The sequence below is a fragment of the Vicugna pacos genome, chromosome 4 (assembly GCF_048564905.1).
Source record: "Vicugna pacos chromosome 4, VicPac4, whole genome shotgun sequence".
Taxonomy (NCBI): Eukaryota; Metazoa; Chordata; class Mammalia; order Artiodactyla; family Camelidae; genus Vicugna; species Vicugna pacos.
Genome location: NC_132990.1, coordinates 32,714,573 through 32,740,275, shown reverse-complemented (window position 1 = coordinate 32,740,275; position 25,703 = coordinate 32,714,573). Strand labels below are relative to the sequence as shown.

At 41.0% G+C, this 25,703-nt stretch overlaps 1 protein-coding gene across 1 annotated transcript in view; it reads left to right on the top strand.

The window, feature by feature from the left end:
• The window catches only part of SLC1A1 (solute carrier family 1 member 1), a 58,499-nt gene that overhangs the window by 11,587 nt on the left and 21,209 nt on the right, over positions 1 to 25,703 (top strand). Inside the window, exons 2-5 of the mRNA XM_006208135.4 lie at positions 8,061 to 8,201; positions 22,387 to 22,479; positions 24,172 to 24,286; positions 25,460 to 25,502. Of these exons, the coding sequence (XP_006208197.2) occupies positions 8,061 to 8,201; positions 22,387 to 22,479; positions 24,172 to 24,286; positions 25,460 to 25,502 (392 nt within the window). The remainder of the gene's footprint in view (positions 1 to 8,060; positions 8,202 to 22,386; positions 22,480 to 24,171; positions 24,287 to 25,459; positions 25,503 to 25,703) is intronic.

Below are 25,703 nucleotides of genomic sequence, written 5' to 3'. Positions count from 1 at the left end.
GTGTTTGATTTTTTTTTTTTTGGTATCTGGTAGTCATCTTAAATGTGTTTATAGTCATTTATAGACCTTAAATCTAATCTATTGTTGTTATCAAATGAACTGATACACGTGGAGGTACTTTATAAAACGATAATGTCTTATAAGTGTTTATTGTTGTTTCCCAGAAACAAAAAAAGTAGGACATGCAAGTAGGTCCTGATTATGTTATTCCCTGAAGACACTGGTATGTAATGTTATCTCTGTGTGTTTTCTGGGGCTCTACTCTCATTCCCTGTGAAAAGGCATTGGGCCCCTTTTTGTGGCTATATGGCATGTTTAATACTCTATACATGAGTATTCTTTCCTTTCAGAAGTGATAAACAAGCAGGCCTGTCTTTGCCTTTTTTCTTCCAGTGAGGATTAAGACAAGCATCTGAAGTATTTAGAGACAGATTCCTGACCCAAACTTTCAGCATTGGGGACCACTTTCATTTTAATTTAAGAAATATTGTAAAATTCTTCAAATACATCTTAACTCATTTGAAGATAAAAGTAAATATTTCTGCCATCCTTCTGGGAGCAGGGAAGGAGGAGTTGGAGTTTCAGCTCCACAGAAGTTAGGAGAGAGGGGTAAATAGTTGTTAGGCAGGCAGCATGGCGAGAATAGAGTTCAGGGTGACAAAAGTTTCTGAAGCAGAGGTGAGGATGGGCTGAGGAAGTTGGGGAGTCCCAGCTACTCAGTCTCAGCATTCTGGGTGCAGGGTTCATCAAGCTGGGAATTCCTGGCTTGTGACAGGTATAGAAATTCCAGGATGACTGGCTGCCTTCTTTCTCCTAGACATCCATCTGTTTCCCTGCTCTCAAATTGTTCCTAAAACTCGCTGTGGGGTAGTCTTTTACAGATGGAAAGAAACCTTCCTAAGAGTGTATAATGAACCAAGAAGGTGTTTATGGGAGTTGTCAAACTGGTTATTGCAAGCAGGTAGTGTTCCCAGTTAATCTGGTGTTAAACCTGAGGAAAAGGTGTGTCCTTCAGGTAAAGGGTTCCAGGGCCTCTCCAAACTGTTGAAATCTGAGTGAGGAGGCTTGTCATTCCTTCAGGACTTGGAGACCAAGGAGGGGAAAGAGTGGAGTGTGACCACAAGGTAGAGGAAGATCTTTCACAGGAATATATAAAACAAGCTGACGGGTGAAATCACCCATGAATTTAGCAGATAAGAACCACTTTAAGAGGGAAAAAAAGAAATAGAATTTAAAAAATCATCAACAGGTAGAAAATGGGAGATTTTAGAACCCACAAGTCAGGTCATAGTTAGCTGTTTCAGGAAATAACCCAAGCACACATATGTGGGACTGACACAGCTTAGCGGGAGAGCAAGAGTCTGGCTGTTCCCTGATTGAAAGAGTCACTCATGAGCTGGGCTTCTCAGCCAGTTGAATGCTTCCTGTAGAGACTGGGTTCCTGTGGGCTGGTCCTGCAAGCAGCGTTATTCCCACTTGAACCCAAGGGGCTCTTTGGACTCCAGGGGCTCCAGAAGGCTGGAAGAAGTCCCACGGTATAGGAACTGGGCACCTGACTTCTCAGGGGTGCAGTACTGTAGCCACTGTCAACTACAAAGAGGCCATATTTGATTTGATGGCCCTGGAACAATGTGGCAGAACTTGTACCCACATTCCTATGGCCTAGTTTTCACACTCTGCTAATGACACCCTCTCTCAGCTACTTTCCCCTGCCTTTTGTAATCAGGTTTGATGAGTAAAGAGTCGACAATGCAGTGACATCTTGGGCAGTTGCATTAAATAGCAGTTGTAATACATTCCTGGTTCCAGTCAATGCAGCAGGTACTGATCAAACACCTGTGGAGTGTCGGGCCCGGTGCCGGGACATTGTGGGGTACAGAAGTAGCATACAGTGCTTATGCCGCAGAAACTAGAGATGAGGAGTGGAGAAGAGATAGAGGTCCATTAGAGGAGGTCATAGATGCACATGAAGCTCTGCGGGGTCCAGAGAAGAGACTCATTCTACCTGGGAAGAGACCCTGGGAAAGGCTTTCTAGATGAGGTAACACTTTACATTTTGAGGGGTAAGTAGGAGTCCATTTAGGCAACAGTAGTGAAAAGATTTTCCTAGGAGGGGGATCTGTGTGAACAAGGACACAAAAGCAAGGAGCATCTTTAAGAAATAGCAAGGAGTTTGCTTTGACTAGATATGATGGGATCAATGATGATGAGGAAGTGAGGGCCTGTACCAGTTAGGGGCCTGGCAGCAAACACATGATCCATTCACTCTAAAGTGTTTAACTGAACAGAATGTAATCAAGGGACTGTTTACAGAGTTAGTTGGGGTTAAGGGAACCACCAATGGATGGTGAGGCACCCAGGGCTAACAACTGGGAAACTGTTAGCTCCCCTATGCCTGAATGGACAAGGGGAGGGAGAACAGTGTTATCACAGTCCAGTAGGGGCTGAGCTGTGCAGAGGGGCCACACGACAGGACCTGTCTGGCCACAGAAGAATATAACACTACCAGAACCGTGGCGGGACAGGGTGGGAATGAGGACAGCAAGCACCCTGACCTGTCTCTCTCTGTCTTAAGATTCTCAGGTAGTGCCTCTCCTTGACTAAACCCTGCTAAAGCAAGGAGGGCAAGCAACCACGGGTTACACAGTTGGTAGAGATCAGTCTCCAGGACACAACGCAGGGCAAAGAAGGATAGGAGATAAATTTAAAGGGCAAAGGGAGTGTAACTAGCACAGAGTCTATGGCATTAAGCACCATGCTAATAGGTTTTCTCAGGACGTCGTTACCAATAAGAAGTGTCAACAAGATACACCGTCTGAATGACTGCAGAGAAGTTAGTCTGATGATGCCTGGTAACACTAGTGGTCTCTGCTTATTGGCATTATGAGAAGTAAATGGTATAATGACTCCTGCAACCTCTGTAACTATGTACCAGCATGACCGCTCTCCCACCTTGCTTTGTGCCACGGACCCATTCCACTGGCCCCCGTGACCAGAAGGCCCTGTCCTCACATCGGCCAGCCTTCCATGCAAAGAGGGCAAGTGTGGTCGATGGAGGAGGCACCCAAAATATTAGTGACACCTTCTCTCTCCCCTCGTTATTTTAGAACTCTTAATTGGAGGTTTGACAGAAAATCCAGATTAAACACGCTTAAGGCAGAAAGGTGGGGGATGAGGCATAGAATTTATGGCTCAGATAACTTAAGAGCTCCGAAATACTAACTGGTTTCAGGTACAGCTGGATTCAGGGGTTCAAATGGTATCCTTCCGTCCTGTTCTCTCTTTACGTATGGTGCCTGCACTTTTGTCTTGTTTCTATTCTCAGTCAAGACATTCTCATTGGCCGCGAGATAGCTGCTAGCACAGCTCATGGTTTCCATTTACCTGCTTTACACCCAGCAGAAAAGAGAAAGTTTCTGTCTGTTCAAACAAGACTCTGCAGCCTTAGCCTGAGTTTCAGGCAGTCCTAATTGGGTCCTATAACCATTCCATAATCTCTCTTGGATCTGAGGGAATGTGGTTATCTGATGGACCAGTCCAAAGTCACTCCTTCATCCCGTCCTCTTCCCCCAACTTCTGAACTAGTTACAGCTTCATCTCCACCCGAAACAGTTTGAGAGTTGGGAGGTATGCTGTTAACAGCAGGTACAGTGGATATTGACTGGCAGTTGCAATGAATGTTTTGCCTTTTATCTGTTATGCCCCTTAGCTATTTCCTGAATGCACTCAGTATATACTCATAGCTAAGTTTTATTGAATTCATAGCATTACAGAAACATTTGAAGAAGTTTAGATGGTAACCACATAATTGGAAAATAATTAAATTTAGCCATAAGCTGCTTTAAAGGCTGAGAGAGGGAAAAGAAAATAAAGCATGGACCACAATTGAATTTTTGCTTCAGACTCTTTAAGAATTCTTAAAAAAACAAAACAAAACAAAAACAAAAACCCAACCTACCACTAGCATCATATTTAGTGATGAAAGCCTGAATACTTTCTCCTTAAAATGAGGATGTCCACTCTTAGCACTTCTAGTCAGTATCTCACTGGAAGCCTGAGTCAGTGTAATATGGCAAGAAAAATAAAGAACATAGATTGGAGAGAAATAAAACTGTCCCTATTCACAGATGTCCTTATTCATGATTTTCTACATAGGAAATCCCAAGGACTCTACAAAATAACTCCCCAAACTAGTAAGTCATTTAGCAAGGTTGTAAGATACAAAATTAACACACACACAAAAGCATTTATTTCTATATACTAACAATGTACAATTGGAAATTGCATATATTTGAGTTGATGAGACAGTGTGTGAATTTTTGCACTGTTTCCATTAGAGCTGTTATAATATTGCTGGTGCAGTAAATATATTTCTAAGGGCTTAAAAATAAAATCTTTACAGATACAGAGGCATCTGTTTTTTGAGCCAAAGTTCATGTAAGGAGCTTGCATTGGTGGAGCTACTCAGCTTCAAAGGAAAAAGATGAGAAAAAGAGACAGATGTATTTCAGTGGAGGGATGAGATAGAGGAACCAGCTTCCCATCTATTCAGTAGATGCACATAGTCATTTGTTAATAACTTATTCATTCCATACTTTTTATTTTCTGGTTGTCAGTGTTCATCTTAGATTGGCTCCTGAGGGGCTTAATCTAGTGTTTAAAATAGTGCATAGCATGATGGCATGGATAGATAACTATTTCAGTGATGATTAAAACTATTTTTTTCCTTTGCCAATAATTCTTATTTAATCAAGACAGACTCAATCTGTGTACTATTCTGGGGCTTTGATTAAAAACCACAGAAGATTTTAATCTCTTTTCTGCAAATAACCTAAAAAAGGAGCAATTCTGTTTTCATAAATCTGAATCAAATGCAATTCAGCTACTATCCCTGGATTAATTTTTGTAACTATTAAAAAAAAACCCACAAGCATAAGAACAAAGACTGGGTAGGATCTGGAAAATGGTGAGGGGAAAGGAGTGGCTAGGTTAGTACAGTTAATTGTGTATGACTTCTTTATTTTGATTTCCAGAATTACTTCATGAACAATAACTTTTTATAAACTTAGTAGAAAAAAAATTACCCCATTACCTCCAAAATAGGGTTGTTTGAGACAACATGAACATGAAGAGATGACATTCTGTGTGTCTTCTCTTTTAAACTTCAGTTTTTGAACATGAACTTAGAGAATAAATCTGTAGCTGAGGTCTTGTTTCTCCCTAGTTTTTCCCTTCCCTGATTTACCAATATGCTTACATTTTGCATAAAAACTGGAGAAAGCGTAGCCACTTCTCTAGGAGCTAATGAGCTGGTTTTATGGTCCCATTTTAAAGGTGAGGACACCAAGGCTCAGAGATGATCACAGCATAGAAGGGACCTTTTGCCTCATCTCCAATCCCACCTCTTGACAATGGGAGAAGTTAAAGTCATGGCTCAGGTTATGCGCCTTGTAAGTGGTGGAACCAGAACTAGAGCCTGCTCTTCTAACACTGTATTCTTCCCGTGCTGCCTCAGTACCTGCTTGGGATCTTCCTGCATGGGTGGGTGAAGGCAGCCCAAGAATGAGTTCCTGGTAATTAAGGGGGGGCTACAGAGGTCTAGGGAACAATTTGACCTGTAGGCTTACTTGTTGGCTCTGCTGCAGGTCTCTGTAAAGCTGTACCATCCAGAGAGGTTCATGATCTTCATCTTCTCTGGTTCTGGGAGTGGCCCCACCATGTGTGTCTGACCTGTGCTGGCACTTATTCCCAGCAGCCTTTCCCTGTCAAGACCTCTCCATGCTCCTTAATCCAGTATAAGGTTCTGACTCTAGAAAAAGGATAGGGAAAGACTGTGCCCTGTGAAATCCTGACTTCATCTTGGAACCTGGAAAATCCTCCAGTGATTTTTCTTATCCTGCATCTCATTTTTACAAACTTGTTTGAGACCAAGATAAAGCACATTCATTTACAAGCATAACACCAGCTACTTCCTGTTTTTGAGGGTCCTAGGATGACATCTGTGGCCCAGAGTGAATCTCCCCACTGCTTTTTCCAGTCTTGCTTGGTATTTATATTCTTCTTTTCAATTGAAAGAAGGATCAGTATAATTTATAATACTCAACTTCAAGAACAAGCTTGATGGAAAGCATTCATTACTAAATATAGTAACCTATTCATGGTGCTTGTTACCTTTGGTTGCTTTCAGATGACTCCTGTGGTGACTCTTCTCTCCCCTAAACACCCATATCTGGCTAACGGCTGAAAAATAGCAAGTACATTTCTTTCTAACCGCCTGCATTCACTTGGGGTAGAGATAATTAGAGGCACAGTTAATCGTTAGTAATATAAACCACATGTGTTCTTTTGCTACTCAACAGAGTGCTTTTGTGGCTGGTTTTGAACCACAGACACATCTCCTTTATTTTTATGTACAGACCTTTCTTTTTTGTACAAATCAGAAATTTACTTGAAGCAGCCTAAATAGTATGAGAGTGAATGTCTGTTTTTTTTTTCTGTTTGTTTGAAGCATTGACCATTACAAAGTCTCCTTACAGCATAATATAGTTCCATATAGAACAGCTGAACATAGGCAGTTTATTAAGTCAAAGAGAGCACAACATGCTTTTTAAATTCACTTACAACATTTTGAATCATTGGTGTTCTTAACCATTCAGGAGTCTCTAAGACAAGGTTTTGAAATATGAACCAAATAGGATTGATAATAGGGAGGGGGGTCTTTCTTGTCTTAGCTATGATTTGACAGATGTCTACGTGTTTGTGTTTGTTCCAAAGATAATTTAGAATGACTGATCAGAAATACGTTCAGTAATGTATAAAGAGATAAAGGCAAAGGTAGAATAAGTAGAAAAATAAAAATAAGCTGAAGATGAGGTTATTACACAAATGTATCTTATGAAGTTCATCTATTTGGTCTACTAGGAGGCGTGAGAAGTAAGTATACTAGAATTTAAATGAAAGCTCTAATATTGATTACAGCTCTTTTCATTTGCCCTAGTGTTTTCAACTGTGCCAAAATAACTAAAAATTTCACTAACCATTTGAATGTGTGAATCAGCACATTCAGGGATATCCTCCTTGAATCTTCCTGCCCTCTAGTCATTTTCTTTCCAAATAGGATGCCATCCATCAGAGGCTGATAAAGGAAAAAAGATGTGTGAGTCATCCTAGTCCATTTTATTTCTTGGTTAATAACAGGGAGTATGGAGTGAGTGTGCATAGGGGTGGGGCAGAGTAGGGCAACTAGATGTTGTTAGAACCATTTGAAAGAGAATAGAGAAGAAATACTTAAAATTGTCAAATTCATCACAAGTGATGGAGTTCATATCGACATCTTATTAAGGCGAGCTTTTGGAGAATATATAACGTTTCTTGATAATGAACATTTCCCTACACGCATATAACGATAAGCCTCAATATCCAAGGTTCTCGGGATGAGAAATGTCATAAAAAAGCCTCTTGATCAGACAAACTTCAACACATCATTCTCTAGAAATAACTGAAAAGAATACAAAGTGTTGGAGAGCACAGTTCAACAATGTGGTAAATTTATCAAACCAATAGAATCTTATGTTGCTATTAAAATTATTAAAACTGTGTAGAGTATCATTAAAAATTATAAAATGAATATGAGAAAAAATACAAACAGATATGTAAACTATACCATATGTAGATTATCTATAGGTAGACAAAGATTAAAAATAATGTGTAAAAACTAAAATTATATTGGGTTGAGTAAGACAAATATTTTTTCTTTCTCACAGTATTCTTTGATGTTTTGTCATGATAATAAATATAATTGAAGGGGAAGAAAAGAAAACAAAAGTTTTCACATGAACTATACTTTTTACAGATTTACTGAATAATGTATACTTTTACTCATCTTTTAAAATGTGATTTGTTTTTTAAGTCTAACATTTACAGACTCATGGGAGATCATCTAAATTGTTTTTCTTCACATTAAAATTTGCATTTTAGGCGGGGTAGTGTTCCACAGAAATGTATACAGAAGAACTCAATCATGTTTCTCTTCTTTTCTTTCCAATCCTTGTTTTTCTTAGGGATTGCCACAGGAGTCTTGGTTCGAGAATACAGCAATCTCTCTAACCTGGAGAAATTCTACTTTTCATTTCCTGGAGAGATTCTAATGAGAATGCTGAAACTCGTCATTTTACCATTAATTATATCCAGCATGATTACAGGTACCTTGAAAACTCATACTCTCTATGATTATATAAGGAGCCATCATTATCACCTGAGGTGTTCTTTTCTTATCATGGAAAAAGTCTACATGCATTTGGTACATCACGCACACGCGCGCGTACACACACCCCTCACTTGGAAAGTGTGTATTTGCTTGAGTGAAATATTTCATTATTCACAAAGTGGCATTGCTCTGCCTGTAGCACTGTCCGCCACAGCTCAAGTCTTCATTTGATCAGCCATATGATTGCTTGCAAGGAAGAAAAGAAAGGTGTATTTGGTCATCAGAATGTCAGCCAACGTCTTCAGGCAAAATGTGGTTGTCAGTTTTGATCATGTTTTCAGTAGTTAACTCATTTGTTTCTCAGCTGCAGCCGTCCTGCCCCTACCGTCTCAGCAGCAGCCTTCAGAGTGCTCTGTACCCCTTCGCTCATGTCCACTCCTGCCCAGAACCCAGAACTTGCTCCATAGTTGCCCTGGAAATTTGCTCAGGGGACCAGCAGTTACATGCTGTGGGAAAGGTTCAATGATGAGTTGGCACCATGTTTTAAAAGTCTGGTATTTTAAAATCTGAACTTGTAATACAGTTGAATTTGGAAATGATTTTTCCCTTATTGATCATTACATTACTGGGCCCCTTTAAAGAACAAGCTCCCTTATGTAGATAGAGATTAATTTGGTTTGGAAAAATCATTTGTCTGGGTATGGAAAGCGTCTCTGTGCATTCCATAGTTTCCTGTACTTATCTGCATTCTCGCAGTAGGTAAAATGTGGCAGTCATTAGTATTGCCAGCTTGAAAATCACTGTTTTATACAACCATGCACTTAGGGTTCTTGATATGTACTCTTCTAGAACATTTTCCATCACTGCCACTGAAGAGACCTAGGACTGATTTATGTAGAGTACTGGACATTGGCTGGGGGAAGAGAGCGTAGGTGTCAGGATGCGCTGCACTCAGTAACTGCACTGCTTGAGCTGCAGATTTAGTCGTTGAACTTTTTGTATTTTCTTTTTTTAAATTTTCTTTTATTTATTTTTACTTATTTTTCTTTTTATGTTTTAGTTTGGCCACTGAACTTTTGAAGTGGTGGCCAAACTCCATTCAGACTAGAGTCCCTTGAGAGCCTTGTTCTTAAATCGTCTTGGTATTCTTGGCTTATCATAGACCTAAACAGAGTTTTTAATTACTTTTGTTTATATATTATATTTTGAAATGCCAGGCTTCTTTTAGGCCCTGCAGCCAAAGGGCCAGATCACAAAGACAGTTGTTTGTACCACGTAATATTTGTTTTATTTGTTTAACTTTAAATTACTGGTAAGCATTTAAAATTTGGAAGACTTCATGTAAGGATCCAGATTTCTGGCTTCCTCTGAAAATAATTAAGATCAGAAAACAATGGACCCATGTTCTCATACACCAGCAGTGGTATGGAGCTGAGAAATAGCTGCTCTGTTTAGTTGGAGCAAATGCATTTGAGGATGTCACAGTCCCCACCACTCCCTATTGCCTAATGCCTCATCCACTTCACTTATTTGCATAGTTGCTTTCCCATGTAGGCATTGCCATAACAACCCCTTAGAATTTTCTCCATATCAAAGATTCTTAATCTATTCTTAGGCTCCTTTGAGAACATGATAAAAGCTTTGGACTCTCTTCCAAGAAGAGTGTTCACAGTTTTACATATATACTGTATTTTGCATGCACTTGCAAAAGTTTCATAAACTACTTAATGATTAATACTCATGTCTATGGACGAAGCTATGGAAGATTAGACAGCAAATCCAAAACTCATGCAGTACACCACGTTTTAGAAGAAAAGGTAACAGTGCATGTATGAATACACTAGTTATAGAATATTGAATGTTTGAAACTATATACTGCTCTTGGCAGTCAATAACTAGTGAGATTTTTGCAGTTTGGCTGTTTTGGGTGCTAGCTCAGCCTTGCAGATAACCTGGGAAAACAATTTGCAACCCTCAACATTCCACTCACATAGCCCAGCTGCTTTTTGAAGGTGTAGCACAGGTCTGGACATTCTACATTTTTCCTTCACCAAATCCCCTTAGTTAACCAGGAATTACAGAGCAGAACCACTGCCTATTCTTTTGACATAAAGTGATAAAATGGTCAAAGATTCAAGGAACATGAACAAAGTAGGGTGGTAACGATGATGCTATATTCATGTTTTAAATTGTCAGATTAAAAGAAAAAATAATAATACTTAAGTAAGGTTATGGGAAAGTAGGCTCATTCATGCGCTTTTAGTTACTGTATAAGTTGGAACAAACTTGCTGGGGGGCAGTTTGAAATGTGTTCTGATCTTTCCACTTATTTCTACTTTTATGAATTTATCATAAAGAAATAATCAGAGATATGTTCAAAGATTTAGGTACAAGGATGGTCAGGGTAACTTTAAAAAAAGATAATGGTGATTAAGGGGGAGTATATAGCTCAGTGCTTAGTATGCATGAGGTCCTGGATTCAACCCCCAGTACCTCCATTTAAAATAAATAAATAAAATAAACCTAATTACCTTCCCCCCAAATTACTATAAATAAATAAAATAATGGTGAGTCATTATAAGCAATCTAAATGTGTGTTATACCCATAAGTTAGGAGTCTAGGCAACTATTAAAATTTTTGTTTGGAAAACATTTAGTGAAGGTGGAAATGTTCCTAATATGATACAAAGTAGGAGGATAAAACAAATTACACAAGATACTGTGTACAATCCAAATTTTAATAAAATTTATGTACATTTTTAAAGTTGGGATCAAAATCAAATGGCTAACAATGACTAGATCTGGATCAAAAGAAAAAAAAGTGCTTCACTGATGTTTCTTTACATTTTCAAGACAAATACATGTTATTTTTGTTTTGTATTTTCTTCCTTCCTTCCTCCCTCCCTCCCTCTCTCCCTAGAAGACAGTGGGATGGATTCTGCTCTGTGCTCCTCCTCTTGCCTCTGGTAGTCTCACTACTCCTCTCCTCCCCATCTCTTCTCCTGTCCCTGCAGCTTAGTACCACCTTTACCTGGTGTGTGATCCTTCCCCCAAACCCTGCTGTGGTCCTTAGCCTCCTCACCCAGCCCAGAGCCAGGATGGTAAAGTGGAAGATGGCTATAGAAAACCCATAGGAAGAACAGTTTCCAAGTTTTGAAAGCCTTTATAAATCCAGCAGATCAATAGCTTATTTTATACACTTATTAGTACAAAGGACAATACATGTTGGAAGCTGAGGGGAGTTGAGTGAGGGCCCTGAGGATATGTAAGTTAGAGGAAGAGACGGCAAAATTGAGACCTGAGGCTAATAATCTGTGCTCCTGCATGAAGGAAATTCTTTTGCCAAATTAACAAGTAGGAACAAAACCTTTGCCGTGAAAGCCTCTGCTGACATAAAACTACTTATTTTGTAGCTATTTTTTAAAAAGGAAGAATCTCTCTTCTTTAAAAAGGATGATGAGGATGTCACATTAATCAGGAAAACTTTGAGTATAGACTGGCTATTAGATGGTATCAAGAAATTGTTGATAATTTTGTTAGTGGTGATAATGATATTTAGTTATGTAAGAAAATGTTCCTTTTTTAAACGCTTATGGAATTGTGCAGCTATGAAATGACAATGTCTAGAATTTGCTTTAAAACAGAAAAAAGAGCAAGAGAGAAGGCACAAGTAGACATAATCTCAAGCATTTTCAGAGGCAGATAGTATAGGCACTAACAGAATCCTGCCTATAATTTACATCCTGAGGGACATGCTCGTCCCATATGCAGAATATCTATGTCTGGGCCATTAACATTTAGGTCTGTAAGCTGTATTATATCAAACTGCCAGGGAAATGGCAAGGGAAATAGCTCTGGAAAATCCTGGTCCAGGTCTTACCAGCCAGTGAGTTTAAATTCAGGTCGCATTTTCTTTAATACCTAATTATAATGACTTGCGCCTCCAGCACAGGAATGGAATAGCCCCTGGGCTCCCACTTTGAGAGAGTCCCTGAGCATCTTTCTAGGATACAGTCTTACTCCCCTGATAGAGAAGCTGGAATTACAATCATTTGATCTCAACTCTAAGGGCAAAGATTTTCCACTACTGTTTTAACCAAGGCGTAGATATAAACAGTATTTATTAAACAACAGCCAGATACAGAATATATGTGAGTAGGTTTCCTTTCAAGCAGGGATCTGGAAACTTTTTTTGCAAAGGGCCAGATAGTGAATATTTTAGGCTTTTTGAGCCATACAGTCTCTGTCCAGTTGCCCAACTGCTTATCATAGATGGATAGCAATAGATGATATGTAAATGATCGGGCATGGCTATGTTGCCAATGAAACATTTATTTGCAAAAAAAATGGCAGATGAAAAATAAGACTGGATTCTAACTCTCAGGATACAGTCTAGTTGAGATGGAATCTGAGTGACAGACCAACATACCAAGCAATTATTACTCATACCAAGTGATGAATGTAAATGTCCTGAAGAGACACTGAAGAATGGAGGATGGAGCAGAGAGAGTGCAATCGCAAGTATTTGGAAAACCCCATTTTCAAATTCAGGCTTTTCGGGTGGTGACATACTTGGATCCTTTGGGCTGGGAAAGGCATTTTTTTAAAGGATGAATTTACTCCTAAGTGGCTGTGTACTTGGAAGCCATCCCACACCCTCCAGTGGAAAGAACCATGCCATGTGCTTCCCTGAAACAGGTTCAGTTTAATTCAGCAAACACTTTTAACTGTGTGAAAACAGACTAACCCTATGACAGGTGAAGTTCCTGCCATCCCTCTGGTCATGGACCCCAGGTCTTCTGCTAGCCCTCTCTGTAAGCCCCCTTGTTGACGAGAAGCATTGAGAGTTGAAGATGCACATATCATTTGGTGGCACAGCTTGTGATTAAGTAGCTATGGGGGAAAAGTATGCATGCTTTTCTGAAATGTTGGTGGTTTTTTTATATAGTTAAGTCTCTACGAAAACTGCTGTTTCAAGATGGATTATAAATTTAAAACTTAACGCTGGAGCTTTAAGTCATACAGGCTGAGGACGAACATCTTGCCTCATTTAGAACATCTGGAACCACTGGGCTCTGCCTGCATTTCAAGAAGTGCCTCCTTCCTCTTTTCCCAGCCGTGTTTGGGAACTAGGAAAGAAAGATGGTCTAAACAGCCTTGCACACGTGAATTAATCATTTCCCGAAGACCAGCAAGAAATTTTTGAGTTTGAACACAGCTATTGCAGCCAGAGGTCTTGTTATATTAATTGGATTTCTACGATGCCTTTTCTCCAGGGAAGGAAGGGGACACATTGTGTGCATAAGGAGTGAAGTTCCCATAATGAGTGTGACACTTGCTACAGTCATAGAAAAGTGGCAAGAGATAAATAATCCCTGCTTCAGTCTCTGACATACTGAAGCCCAGAGAGTCCCCCGTGAGTGAGCTTGCTTGCTGCCTAAACCAGTACTAGAACTCGGTCGCAGCTCTGTTTGACTATGATGTAACCTGGTTTTGTTTCTTAAAAAAGAAAAGAGTGACCCTCATATAGTTTAGTCACTTCTCTACAGTTGCCTCTCTTTGTCAATCTAATGTAAAAGCAAGTAGGTTCTGCCATTTCTTTGGGACTTCATTCTTTATGAGTGTCACGTAAAACTTGTATTAAATAAATGTGTATGCTTTTCTTATGTTTAAAAAGAAGAAAGAAAAAAATGAGTGTGAAACCACGTGGGGATTCTGAAGAACCTCCTATGTTGGATGTATGGACCTAGGAGACTCATTTGTTCATTCATTCATTCATTTCATCTTCAATGTCACAGGCTCTTTGATGGGCACACAAGATATGAAGAGAAGTCCTGTCCTTCAAGAAAGGGAGAGTATATTGCAGTGCTGTGTGATAAGTGCTTTGTAGGAATGCGGATGGGGAGGGGACACTGGGATAGAGTTTTGAAGAAAAGATAGGAATCAGATGAAGTGGGGCAAGCATTCCAGGCAGAAGAAAACAGCAGAAGGCATGGCATCTTGGGAGGACAGTGAGACTTTGCCCGGAATTCTGCACACCTAGGGGTGAGGGATGGCTTCATGGGGTCTGTGTGCCTTCCTGAGGGGTCTGGACCTGAGCCTGTAGGTAAAGGGAAGCAAGTGAGAGCAGCAGCTCTCACCTGTGCCATTTTCTCCAAAGGGACACCCTGAACAAGCTTCAGGTGGGGAAGTATTGTTTAAAAAAAAATTCAATGACATTCCAAAATGTTAAGGCAGACTTTGTTCGAGACCATCACAGTAGATGGAGGGACCACTGCAATGGGAGAGAGATTGGGCTTAACTCTGAATGAATACAGCATGAGTCAGTGGGAATTGATAGCCAAGCAGCTAGGTAGGGGGATCAGTAGATGGAAAAGTACTAAGAGGAAACCTCAGAAGTAAGGGGGATTCTGGCTAAACTGATCTAACAGGATTCTTGCTGAAGACAGACCAGGGTGATCAGATATCACCCTGGGTGGGGCTGGGGGTGGTGATTGAGGAGCCTGATTTAGATGTGGAGAGTGATCAGATACTGAGGACTGGGGTTCTGGTTAAACTGACTTAGCAGGGTTCTTGCTAAAACTAGAAGGTTCAGGAGTGTGACTAAAGTGTGGTCAAGCAGAGAATCTTGGTCAGTATCAATCATAGAGGGTCAGGAGAGTTTAGCGGTTAAGAACACAGACTCAGGAACCAGATACCTGCCTTTGAATCTTACCTCTGCCACTTACTAGCTCCGAAACCTTGAACAAGTTACTTAACACGTCCTCAATTGTAAAGTCAAAATAATGGTAGTACTATGTCATGGCGTGGTTAAAGTGCTCTATGGTCTGTTTACTCTTTTTTGTCTGATGCTGTTGGAAGTTTCTAAACAGCCCCTCCATTGGCATCAGAAGCTGCAGGGCCAGTATCAGAATTGAGCCAACACAGGTGAGTGCACACAACTTGTTCCTTCTGGAAATGAAAACAATATGAAAAGGCTTGCTCTGACAGTAGTTTGTTAGGTTCTCCAGCATGCAAGCAGCTTCCACCCAGAAGCCTGAGCTACCAATTTTATAAGATAAGGAGAAGCAAAGAGAGAGTTCAATAAGAATTAGGTTGTGGTAGAAAACCAGAAAAGTCTCACTGAGCCGTTAGCTCTCCTGACGTCAAAGCATGGACTTTGAAGAGAACATCTGAGCTCCTCAGATCGTCTGAGATGTGTTTAATGCTTATTGAACGAAAAGCCTCCTATAAAAGCACATTGGATCTTCTAAAAAATTGGTCCCAACTATAAATACCATCGTCCTCTGTGGTGGTAAAAAAAGTTACAACAGCTCCTGGACTGCTGAAGAACCAGGAGACCAGCGGCTGCTTCTTGACAGATGTTTTGAACATCAAATGTGGACCTGCTGACAAAGGCTGCAAGTGAGAAGCTTTAATTGGTTTTGCCAAGGACCAGTTTGTTTGCTTCACACAATAGTGTAGGGGGTGAGAGAACCTATCTTAAGGGAATTCTTTGTATTAGTGTTTCTAAGGAAGATCGATGTTATAGCTGAAGCATGCACAGAAATATAGTTTGCATGCTCCCCTCTGCCTTTTCTTCCCTTTTAACGTCCCAAGAGTATTAATCCAGGCTGCCCTGGATCAACAGAGTGAGAAGACATACCGTCTTGTTCTCCCTGGGAAATGAACTTGACTTTAATCCTCATAGCAAAGCAATGAAAGTAAGTGGGACCTTACCTCTGTCTTTAAAGTTGAAGAGACAGGAGGTTGAAGAGAGGTTAAGCCAATTTTCCAAGATCACACAGATCATAAGGGCAGCATCTAGGACTGACGCAGTCTCAAGTTCCACTCTGGAACCTTCTGCTGCCTAGAGCCCAGAGCCTGGGCAGAGGGATCTGGGGGCAGGCAGCCATAGATAACTAGGTTATTCATTCAGTCAACACATGTTTATGGAGCTCCGCCTGTGTGCCGGCACTGGGTGGACACTGGTGAACAGGCAGATAGCTAGGTCTCCTGCCCTCAAGGAGCTTACAGTCTCATGAGAAAAACAGACATTAAATAAGGAGCCCACTGATGATAATCGTGAAACATGATATGAACAGGATGCCAGGTGAGGAAAGCAGGGAAGCCTGATTCAGCCTGGAGACGCAGGGGAGGGCTCTGAGGAAGAGACTTCAGAGTGGTCAGACGAAGGGGAGGGGAAGGCATCCAGCAGAAGGAAGAGCCTGCGCAAAGACTTTGAACTGGAAGGGAGCTGGGTCTGCTCGATGAGGGCTGGCCTGGTGGAGGGCGCTCCTCCTGCAGGACCTCGTTAGCCTCGTAAGAAACTTGTGTTTTAAGTGCCATTGGAGGCTCATACTTGCATGTGAAATGGCCTGACTTATGTTTTTAAACGATTTCTTCCGTGGCCATGTGATGAAGGAATACAGAAGGATTATGGACGGAGGAGTGAGGAATGAACGAGTTAACACTTGTGAAGTGGCTTCCACGTGCTCAGTGACACGCTTCACGTTGATCATTTCATTCAGTAATCACGGAGGCTGCTGACCGAGTGAAATTGTTTTAGGCACTGCACAGTCATACAAGATGGGGTTGTTCACTTTGTTCCTGACAATTACCCTTTAGGAGGTAGAAGCATTGAAAACCTCCATTTTATAGACGGGAAAACTGAGTTTGGGAGGAGAAGGCTGAGATTTGAGCCCAGGCTGTCCCACCCAAGCCTATACTCATTTCTCTCTGTGCTGGTGGCCTCTCTGCTGGTGGCAGGGAGACAGGAGTCATCTGGATGAAAGGATGCCCCAGTGCAACAATGAGCTTCTTGAATGATGTGTCCGTTTCACAGTTATGAAGCACCATCAAATACCAGACCAAAAAAACTTCCAATAATGGAGTTAATTCTGACACCTTAATCGCAAGGTGGAGAGAGATTGTCACGAAATTTTGTTCTCTTGTGGGTGGTAGCTTAATCAGAGAGCTCTCAGTGGAGTCTTGCCCTCAGGTGTTTATTTTTAAAACATGCTATTGTTTAGCCCAGGAGGACTGCTTCCTTTGCAATGTTTTTTATTAAAAGTATTTTTGAAAATTCTATTAGATTGTTACTGCTTTGGCCAGGAGCCAGCACCCCAGCTCATCAGAGCGTTATTCCCAAGGTGAAAAACAACTGTAGTTTCTTTCTTTTCTTTTTCTCTTTTTTATTTCTTTATCTTCCTTCCTTCCTTCCTTCCTTCTTTCCTTTGTTAATGGAGGTACTGGGGATTGAACCCAGGACCTCGTGCATGCTTACCATCTGCTCTACCACTGAGCTATACCCACCCACCAGGGTGGTTTCTTAAAGAGCTAGCATGTGCCCCTAACTTCCAAGAACAACCTTGGATTATATCCCTGGTTCTAGGCCACAGCTCAGCTTCAAAAACTGTCCCTGGTTTTAAAAGGGCAACCCTGGACTCACTGGTAACTGGACTTGTTAAAGAAAAAAAAAAAACTGACGCTTGTTAAAGACGGTAAGTCAGGACCATTGAGCTAGGTGTAGGAACCACCTATGCAATAGGATTTTGCAGTGGGAGAACGAGATTGGGCTCAACTCTGAATATAGCGTGGACAAGTGGGAATTTATAGCCAAGAAGCAGGGTGGGGATCAGGGGATGGACAATTACTAAGAAGAAACATCATGGGCAAGGAGGATTCTGGCTAAACCGACCCAACAAGGTTCATGTGAAAGACAGGCCTGAGTAATCAGACATCACCTGGGAGATGGTGGAGGCTAAGGGACCTTATCAGTTATCTAGGGTGATCAGTTATTGAGGGTCAGGGGTTCTGGTTAAACTGATTCAGCAGGGTTCTTGCTGAGACTGGATTTTGCAAGAAAGTACACAGATGGGCCTAAGAGAAGGTTTAGAAACTTGACAAAAGCGTGGCCAAGCAAAGAATCTTTGTCGGAATCCTGCTTATCTTTCTCTGCTCAATTCAGGTGCTACCTGTTGCAGGTTGCTCCTGGTCCCCTCAGCCTGGTGACGCCTCGGTCTCTGAAAGCCCGTGGTACCTGTCCTCTGCACCAGAGCTTTACAGAGCATCCAGTTTTTAAAGTGGGTGGGAATGGTCAGTTTTCTAAATTTCCAAACTGTCACAAATAATCTCTGTAAACTATAATAGAGATGAATTACTACAAAAAGATGTAAAAGACAAAGACATAAAATGCTAGCCCTATTTTTTATTACATTCAGCAGGCATAAAATTACTGTTCAATTGCTATGAACATTTTTAAATTCTTACCTTTGATTTCTATGGAGATGTGTCACACACCTGGTTTGTATCAGTGCACAGTCCCTTCCCATTTGTCAACTCCTAAAGGGCTGGTGTCAGCTTCCAGAAGAACTGAGTTCTGGGAGTGGACTGTAAGGAGAGGTGGTCCTTGAGACTTCGCCAGTCATGAGCATGGCCTGAACACAAGGAATCCAGGGGACTCTTTATAGTAAAACCCCAGGATAACGTACAGTGATGTTTCACTGGTATGGCACTAAGGTGGACCTGCCGTCTGACCTCCCTCTCAGTAAGTGATGGGGGCCATATTCTTAACCATTATGTCATATTCACTCTACCGTGTATGACAGAATTCTAGACAAGCACTGCCTAGTAGAACTTCCTGTGATGATGGAAATGGTCTCTGTTCGTCCTGTCCTTTGCAGTAGTCACAAGCTACACGTGGCTAGTGATCACTTGTAGCAAGCATGTGTGACTGGGGAACCAAAGGAGAGGCACCATCTTTAGAGTCCAGTGTCTGGATTAAGTTACCATTTGCAGGACAACATTCACTAAACTAGTCCACATGTTTTCAATAGGAGCAATGTGGCCCCAAGGCAGCAAAAGCTGGTTCTTGGAAATAAGGGGGAGAGATGTACTCTTTTCATGTAAAAAGCACATGTATACATTTCGTACATGAAGAGATGTACGGTTTGTCTAGGCTATTAAAATTTCACCAAAGTGGTAATGAAAAATGTCTAAAAGGCTGGGGAAGGGACAAGCGCTGTGGAGCACACAATAATGAAAAAAAAGGTAGAGAAACACTGAGATGCTAAATGTGTTCTCACATGGAGGTCTGTTATGGGTGGAAAGCATTTTTGTTGGCCACCCTGGAAACCGTACCAAACTGCCCTGAATGAGTGGTTTTGAAGGAGACTACCTGCCCAGACACCGAAGTAGATCTTTGAAATGGGGTCACTTTGTAAGGAGAGGACTACCCATAAAAAGTGCAGTTCTGTCACATGGAAAGCATCAGGTAACGATTCATAAAGCACCTTATTTAATGCACTGGAGATCCAGAGAAGAGAAGCATCAGGCCTTAGAACCTAAAGGCACTCACCCCCCCCCATTCCTAAAAATTGTGTTATAAATCGTCCAAGAGCCTGAATTTTGGGGGTAGCTCTGCCCCCAATCAGCAGTGGCTAGAGAAGTAGGTGGGTACCTCTAGAGATGATTGCTGATTGGAATACATTTCTGATGTATCCAGGAGAATTGTAGATTCTAGGTAGATTGAGGAATGGGGAACAAACCTCTTCCTGAAAGTAACAAGAGAGTTGCTGTACTACAACAGAGACAAAGTGGCTGACTGCTTTGAGGGATGTATATTTTAAGATATTTCCACCAAGAATCTCATTATTATGAAGCCCTTTATGGCCAGCTGGGACCTGGAATAAAAGCAGAGGCACCAGCCCATGGCAAAATCATTAAGACAAATTAAGACACATTAACATATGCTGGAAACAATTACCCACATAGACTTAATTTGTTTCACTGCTGGAAGAAAATCCTGAGAGGGCACGAAACACATACCCGAGAACAGTTCTGCAGCCAGCCTGTGCACCTGTCACTTGCCAGCACCTTCGGGGTTGGGAGATACTTAAGCTGGATATCTACCAAAGAACAGTGTACCTGAAAATACATCTTCTGTTAGCTCAGGAATGCAGGTGCTTACACAGGTTACTTGGAGTTTTGTTAAGTTGGTGATTTTCTCTCTTTTAACCTACCATTATTATAGATAATAATTGTTTATCAGAATAATGTACAGAGGTCAAAAATGGAATAGGCTCATTTTATAATCAAATAATTACTCAGCAAGCTTATTATATATTTGCATTATTGTTTGCCTTTTTTTTTTTAAAGAAAATGAGGCTAAATATGAGATAGTTTATTGGTTTCTGAATTATGGCCTTCGGTATCTCTTGATTTTGTTATTATTGTTGTCATTATTACTGTTTCTCGTGGAACTGTTATTTTTTAAAGTTGTTTTACCATTAGGAAAAGAAAGTCTGCTCAGCATACCAAACTGCGTTTTTTTCCCCAAAGAAAGAAAATAGAATCTACCCTCAGGGTTATTCTAGGATGTGACTGTTGCAACATGCCCATCATACGGTAATTGCACAATCTTGCTCCGGAGGTTGGCGAATGAGCCCTTAACAACATCCTGGTGTGACTGCTAAAGAGGCCGGAGCCCCTTCTCGCAAAATGTAAACTTCCAGAGGAGCAATCAACAGTCAGAGGAATGGCGTGTTGAGAGTGAGAGATGACTTGTCCTGTGATCATCATGATGATAGCTTCCTTACAGGTTTTTCCTGTACATCAACCACATATGATTGTATTTGAAGACCATAATCCCCTAAGCACTTAAAAAAGTGGATAGGCCTTTTATAGTGTGAGGAGTGAATATAAAAGCTACCTGTGCATGCTGATAGCCTGCAGGTTTACTACCTTTTCCTTGGGGTTGCCTCATGACAACCTCTTCGTTTTTCCTGCTACCTTGTCCTTCGGGTTTTGCAGTTCTGGAACAACTCATGCATGCTGAAGACTCAAAAAATCATTTTCTCTGCTGATCATTGGATTCAAAATGTGATTCTCATTTTGGAAATCGGGCAGGGTAGTCTGAAATCTCCAGACGAAAGCTTGCTGGAAGATGATTTGGTTGCTTCTCAGCTTGCCTCGTGTCCCACACAGATGCGGTCCAGTTAGAGAGCTCCATCATTTGACTCCACGTATATGAGCATCTTTGATGAAGGGCAAGGATTTCTAACAAGGAGGGATGTATGCCTTCCGCCTGCCTCCATAGCTTCCTTGGCATTCTATACAACCCTTTCAGGCCAGGCAACATTCAGTCATTTTATTGGCAACCAAAGACCATCTGAAACTATATCTAACAATGTGGTCCTAAGTCTCTTATACCTGTGCTCTCAGAAATTTTTATTTATATCCTAACTTCTTAAAACAGATTTTTAAGGAGTTTCACAATCAGGTCAAACAGAATAAGATTGTTAATATGAAAGCAATGTGAAAATCATGAAAGGAAGGAAATACGCTAGCCAGGATAGATAATGAAATTACTATGATTTATTACTGAATTTGGCCCTGAGATTAAAGATCCGTCACTAAGTGTTTGATTAATTAACTCTGGTGTAATCACATAACAGATCATGTAGCCCTTAAAAGTATCCACAGGGTGTAACAGTAAGATAAATGCTTGTAATATATGCTTGTAATAAAATAATTAAAAATGATAAAATTATCTCAGCTGTGTTCACAAAAAATTGAGAAAAAACTTATTGGAGGAAAATTCACCGGAGTATTAACTATGGCTGATGACATGAAGTGATTTTTGTTTTCATCTTTATATTTTTCTCTTTTCTTCAGGTAATTATAATGAACATATATAGTACTTTTATAATCATGTGGAAAAGTTACCTTTTTTAGTTGACTCTGAGCTTCCTGACAGAAGAGGCAGAAAGGGAAATAGTCATGAGTTACATGATTTTTATTATGTGATAAAAGAACTATCTCAGTTCTTCAAGGTAAAATCTTCCTTGATAATGAATTCCAAAGGATGTTGAGTGATATAATATACAAATCTTGATAAAGTTCTTAGAGCCAGTGCTGAAGGGGGACTCCTGACTGTCTCATGACCACCCATAAGAGGAGCCAAAGACACAGCACTCACCATGCGCTGAGGTAGGGGGGCTTCCATCTCTTAGTTCTGCAGTTGGGATGTGGAAGTGCTTCTTTTGCCCATTGGATTTATTCAAACAAAATGTGTGAAATAGGCCTGGCAGATGCAAAGACAGCTCTCAGCTCTTTATTTCACACCTTGAGGATCGAATCACCAAGAGTCCTGCAAATTAATTTTTTTTAATTACTGTAATTTGACTTCTCCCTTTCAGGTGTTGCTGCACTGGATTCCAACATATCTGGAAAAATTGGTCTGCGTGCTGTCGTGTATTACTTCTGTACCACTGTCATTGCTGTAATTCTAGGTAAAATTTATTTCTGAATCCTTATTTCCTTGTATAAAGTGACTTTTCATTTAAAAGTAAAAGAGGCTTTTTTAAATGAAACCTTTTTTTTTTAAATTAGAAAGTACAATTGTCAAACTACTGAAGCTTTTTGGCTTGAAGTCTGCACAGTGCCTTTTATATGAAACAAATATAATATTGACTGAATTTCAGCCATGGTACTATTGCTCATTAATGTCTCTAGGAAGAAACAGAAAGAGGGTGACCATTCTGTGCCTTATCAGGATCACTGGATAGAAGGAAATAAAGCCAAGAGCTTATATAATCTTCAAACTGGATAATTAATCGTTAAGAGTGGAGTTGAGTATAATTATAAAGTATTTCCAGAAAGATAGCATTTCAGTACATTTCAAATTTCACATAGGACCAAGAGCTATCAGAGTCTGTGAGTGCCTGGCCAGCAGGGTGACTTCAGAGGCACATGACCCGTATGCTTGCACAGGACCCCATGCTTGGTTTAATCAAGGGGCTTAAATTCCACTTGAAAGAGAGAGAATGTTCTAATAAGAGAATAAGGTTGCTCTTACATGGTTGGCACCCTTTTCTGAAGAAAGTATGGGCCATTCTTTGTGACCTAGTATGACATTTTAAGAAGGATGCCCAGAGTAGGAAGAGAGGAAGGAAGTGTTCTCAGATATAGCAGCTTGACTTTTGCAGCTCTGCTTTAATGAACTGATAAAAGTTGATGTGGATGTGGTGAGATTTTAGCGGTACTAGTCCAGGGGACCTGGGAGGGGCTAACCCTGCCTTAAACCAAAGCCACATCTCATGAGGTTCCTGAGGGAGGCCAATACAAAGGAAAAAGTTGGGTGCATATCTTTTCTGCAACACTGAGAGGTAACGGTGGACCACGCCCATCCACAGCCTCCGTATTGCCCACTGACTTCTCTCACAAGCACAGCTGACCCATTTAGCATCCTGAAGTCCTACCTTTTCTTCTTCACTCCTTTCCAGTCAAACAGCCTGGTCTTTCCTAAAACCCACCTCTGCTTGGACACACCTCAAGAGGAACCCATTACCTCCAGAGGCCAAAATGGCACTTTAAGATGCTCTCCGTTCAGACAGTTCTTCCTTACAGTGAGAAGAACTCTCTCTCTCTGGGACTCCTGCCTATTTTTCGTCACTTCACCCTCTAAGAGTCACACAAAACAACACTTCTTAACCCAAACCCTTTTATGGATTGCACGATAGCTTTCCAGGTATTTGAAAGCTTGTCCGTGGAAAGAAGATAAAGCTTGTTCTGTATGACCCTCAGGAAAATCACCAGCATCTGGGGCTAAGAGTTACAGAATGATGTTGAATGAGTGCCCTAGTTGGAAAATGAATCATTCTCACCCCAACCCCTTTCTAGGCTGATTTCACAAGCTAAAGAACAGAAAAAGAGTACTCTCATCAGCAGGTGCTTCCAGAAGCAGTTCTAGAATGCAGCCCCTTCATTTTTAAAAAAGGCACAGGAAGAGTTCTTTCTGCTTCATTTAAATGGAAAAATAATTAAGGCCTCTGCTGAGGCTCAGAGTTTTGGTTAGACCTCAGGGTCCAAATCCCAGTACTGCCTGGGACCAGCAGGCCTGCTGGTTCCAAGATGGTTGCACAAGGAGTGCCAGGTGCCCTGTGAGGTTCTTAATGCTCTGTGGGTGCTACGCTTGGCCACAGGTATTGTGCTGGTGGTGAGCATCAAGCCTGGTGTCACCCAGAAAGTGGGCGAAATTGACCGGACAGGCAGCACCCCTGAAGTCAGTACAGTGGACGCCATGTTAGACCTGATCAGGTGAGTGCCTCACCAGCAGGGTGACTTCAGAGGCATGTGACCCGTGTGCTTGCACAGGGCCCCATGCTTGATTTAATGCTCTGCTGTTGCCATCTTGACATTTTTAATAATTTTTGAATTATTGTGCATTTTCCTGTTGCCTTGGACCCCACAAATTACATATCCAGTCCTGCTTGCAAGATCCCAGTTTCAAGAGGGAGTGGGAGGAACAGGCTCCTGTCAGGGATTAGGATGGACAGATGTGCACAAAGTATACTTGTTGCATTTAGATGCTGGGCTGGGTTGGGTGGTCTTTTTTGAAGCATACTTGAAGAAACACATTTTCGAATTGTGCATAAGATACCCTCTTATCTGAAGCTGGAATCAGGGCTGGAAATTGGTCAGTTAATTAAAAAAAAACAGCAATTAAAATAGAATCATAAAAAATGATACAGATATGCATTACGTATTTTGTCTTGATGTAGGGCCAAGGTCTTTTCTTGAAGTGCGTCAGCTGATTGTAATTTCATATCATTTCTGTTGCCTAGGCTGCCTTTATAAATGAGTCATCTACAATTCCCAGGTTCAGTTTCCACGGAGTGGAGCAACAAAACCCTTAGAAGTTGCAAAGAAAGCTGAGTGCCGAGTCCTTCCAGTTGTTCTTTACATTTCACTTCTCTTCCGTTACCTAATGTAACCACAAGAGTTTGACTCACCTGCCTTGATTGAGTGTCCAAGCATTCAGCTTGGTTTTTATAGAAACCACTCCTTCCTTTTCACATTCATATTGCATTGATTTACATAATTTTTAATTCAGTAATTTAATGATATTTGCAGTTGGCATAAAGAATTTGGGAACAAGTGCGGTGGACTCACATTGATGAAAACAGAAGAGTGCAGAACATTAAAGAAGTCTCTTAGCTGTGTGTGTAATGTTTCACCAGGGTCAGCAAGCATATCATGATGCTACTCAGTGAATCAGTTAAGTGTGACAGTTGGTCAGGAGAGCTCTCTACACCTGGTGGAAATTCCACAGGGAAAAATAAATCTTAATACAAGGAAGTATTATGCAAAGGAGAGGCCAGAAGAGAAACCAGAGTAGATTCTATTATACTCATCTCCATGTGTATTGGGTATGACCCCAAAAACCCTACTTTTGCCTTAACGTAATACTGTTTTTCACGTCTCCTACAGAAATATGTTCCCTGAGAACCTTGTCCAAGCCTGTTTTCAGCAGGTAAGAACAAGAATTTTTGCCCTTAAGTTGCTCCCCACTTCCCCATTACCAATTAACTTTTTTCCTGCTGTGACCCAAGAAATGGAACTAGCCCATCAGAAATGGCAGGAAGTGGGGGGGATGTATATCTCAGTGGCAGAGCACACACTGAGCATGTTCGAGGTCCTGGGTTCAATCTCCAGTACCTCCATACAGAAAAAC